Genomic DNA, 3507 nt, shown 5'->3' with positions numbered 1-3507 from the left:
CTACCGTAAAGTGCTCGACTTCGCGTGCAGGTCGTCGGGCTACCGAAGCGGGGGTGCCATCCCCTCCGCAGAGGATCAAAATTCTGATGGCATGTCTTCGGATCATCCTCAGGGATGTTTCCCAGACCGTCGCCAATAGCCCATTGTGCAGCTCTAGTGCGACGGAAATGAACAATGTAGAATCTTACAGTGCGTCTAATAATTTAGCTTGAGACTGTAGTTTCAGTAAAATAAATGCTTGACTAATACTTCTTTCTATTGCTTAAACCCGCATTTCGATAATCAAAATAACTTTTCTAAAACTCTTCTGTAATAAATTGTATTAGAATGACGTCATAAACCAACTTTTTGACAAATTTGCTGTAAACGTGGTTTTGACGCATTTTTTTACTGAAATTTTCCTGGTTAGAGAATAGGTCATTTTAGACTCATGAAAATGGACCTAAATATTTGGGTCGAAAGCTAAGAGCAACTATGAATTATGGTCAAAAATTCCTATCCGAATAATTGGAAGAAATTGAAATGAAATGAAGCGCGTAGTTGAGAATAAAACAAAAATTCTGAATAATATTGACCATCCAGTAAATCCTATGAATAATACTTTAAATTGAACATCCACAAAAATAACTCTAAAATATTACTTAACAGGTTTAATAATAACTTTTCTCAAAGTTTATTCGTTGTGAAGCTCTTGTGCGACGTAAATGAACAAATCAAATCATTGTTTTATTTAAACGTTGAAATCTAAGTTAATTTGAAAGGAAAATGCATAACGTAAATAACAGCATTTTAAAAAGGAGACAATATGTTTACTTACCTTTACTTCTTTCGAAATACCATTTGAGACGATTTTCTTCGTCCATACATTTTTAAGCCCTAATAACACTGAAGATTTTAAGTTGAGTCGTCCACATTTATTGATTGGTACATTTGTGTGCTCAATTAAGGCTTATAAACCTTGGACAAGTAGAAGGACAGCACGAAGATACAGCGTTTGGCGGGTTGTACCCATCTGCCCCTTGTCTTTCCTATTCCTTGATAGACATGTGTGCTCAATCACAGTCATCTTTTTTTCTTCGTTTTTTTAAAAAAAAAAAACCTTTAAAGCCGTCGTTGAACAGCCAATTTTTTGGGTTTACAACTACTAATGTTCAACTCCTTTGCCTTGTAATTTTGAACCTAATCCAGAAGACAAGGTGACTCCTGGATCAAATATTGGGAGAAATTGCCTTCGCGGAGAAGTTTTTGATGAAACTAATCCGCATTTGATTTACATGAAGAGAATGAGCATGAGAACCTCCCAGCCCACTGTACCTCTTCTTTGGTAGCCCACTAAGTCAAGCACTTTGCGGTAGAACAGTTTAATGAGGTCCGAAATCCCGCACTCTCGGTCTCTTTGCAGGCTGACGCGCTTTCTGACCACTGCAAGTGATGCATGACTCCGGTGATCTACTAGGAACCGTATTTAACATTTAATGAGCAGTGGGAACCATTTGCAATTTAATTTTCTTTTGATAATTGACATATTTATTGTATACAATTGCGTTTATTTTTCTTTTCAGGTGGATCATGAGACTTCCAACCGTGTCCGTTGGAGACTACGGTAAAGAACTCGAGTCTGTCTCCTCCAAATACAAAACTCTCGAGGAAGAACCTGAAAAATCATAATAAAATACAATTCCACTGTTACTACGAGCCACTCCGAGGATTTTTTTAAATTTGAACATTGCCAAGTGCGTAGTTGATGTGGCTCCAGAATGGAGAGAGTAAAAAAACAGGTTTTAATTACTATACTGTAAAATGTTCGATATAACGAGTACTGCAAATTACGAGAAGTCTGCTACCCGCCAAAATAATCAAAAGCATTGGTACGAAAAAGAAACTTACATGGAACAAAGAATATAGAGGGCGCTCCCCTCAGTATTCTTTGCATGGAAGACCAGAGAATTTCCTGTCTACAATTTTTAAAACAAACGCTCTATTTCTAAACCAAACACTAGAAAGTAATGAGAAAAAAAAAAGGTTTTAATTACCATACTGTAAAATGTTCGATATCGATGTAACGAGTACTTTAAAATATGAGAAGTTTACTACCGCCAAAATATTAAGAAGTATAACTAGCTAGACATTCGTATGAAAAATAAACCTACATGGAACAAAGAATACAGAGGGCGCTTCGCTCTATATTCTTTGCATGGAAGACCAGAGAATTTCCTGTCTACGATTTCTAAAACAAACGTTCCAAAAAGATACGTTAAAAGAAGTAATAACCAGCAGCGTTTTGACGTGAAGAGGAGAATTATTATTGTTACTACTTATTAAGTCTTTTCCCTCCCTTCTCACCAGTTTACTATTGAAATAACATTTAATTCCGCCATTTTGAACATTGTATTTGTTTATAACGACACTAATATGAAGACAAACTGTATTTCCTGACGCTGTATCCAGTTATGTTCATAGATAGTACTAGAATGGATACCATTCCACACTATTAGTCTGTGACTGTTGTGCTTCGAGATTACTTTGAAAAATCAGGAATGAGTATATTTGATTTTGTCTGGCATAACAATCACACAAAACAAAAATTTGTATAACAGAAGTCTTTATGTTAGAAATATTTTAACGCAAAATGGAGCCCTTATTTATTATTTTTACTCTTGTTACCCTACAGAAATAAAAATAAATTGAGTTAAGAGTACAATTAAATGATATAAGGTAGAAAGACCATTTTTGTCATTTCATACATTTTAAATGCATATCTTAGTCCAAGGCTCCGAGAACACTTCTCCATGAATTGCAAAGAAGGGGGCACGGAAGAGAAATTAAAATAATGCATTGCAATTTCTCGTTATTAAATACATATGATATTGCATAATTACTACTCTTAATATATATATATTTAGAATCTTGCAAAACAAAGTTTTAAAAAAGCGTATACATTAGGAATTACAGATTAATGTCCAAGCAATAAAAGAAGACTAATAGTTTCAAAATCTAGAGAATCACAACTGAAAACATCAAAACCAGTTTGATTGCCTGACATAACAAACTGAAGCTTAATTCTAAGTATTACAACTTATTTCTACTTTTTAATTTATCGTGATGAAATTTCGTGGTGTTTATAATAATCACAGTTCGCATTCTTTCTATTTCCTCTGGCAATCAAACTGGTTTTAATATTTTCAGTCCTGCCTTCCTGAGTAGCGATTCATTGTATTTTGATAGCGTTTATACTATTACTTAACACGTTACATATGTATATTTTCATATTCTTCTTCGTTTATTGATGATATTAATAAAAATTTCATAATACATTAATGTTTCTGTGTATTTATTTTAGAGCCCTGAAAAAGGGCTGAGTGCTTGACCATGGTTGGATGATGTGTGTCCCTGTGTAGTAGCTATTTTTTTCCCCTTACCGTGGAAAAACAAACTATTCCAGCCATTAGAGTAGTTAAAACTATTTATGGAAAGGAAAAATTGCAACACTTTACGTTTTATATTTAA

General features: G+C 34.2%; 1 protein-coding gene across 1 annotated transcript in view; it reads left to right on the top strand.

Annotated features, from left to right (window-relative positions):
- Positions 1–2585, top strand: part of LOC107450408 (proton-coupled folate transporter-like) — a 12585-nt gene extending 10000 nt beyond the window's left edge. The window contains exon 7 of the mRNA XM_043051405.2: positions 1563–2585. Coding sequence (XP_042907339.1) covers positions 1563–1668 — 106 coding nt within the window. The 3' untranslated portion in view covers positions 1669–2585. The remainder of the gene's footprint in view (positions 1–1562) is intronic.
- The last annotated feature ends 922 nt before the right edge of the window (positions 2586–3507 follow it).

This window comes from Parasteatoda tepidariorum, chromosome 1 (genome assembly GCF_043381705.1).
Source record: "Parasteatoda tepidariorum isolate YZ-2023 chromosome 1, CAS_Ptep_4.0, whole genome shotgun sequence".
NCBI lineage: Eukaryota > Metazoa > Arthropoda > Arachnida > Araneae > Theridiidae > Parasteatoda > Parasteatoda tepidariorum.
This window is presented reverse-complemented; position numbering and strand designations above follow the sequence as displayed.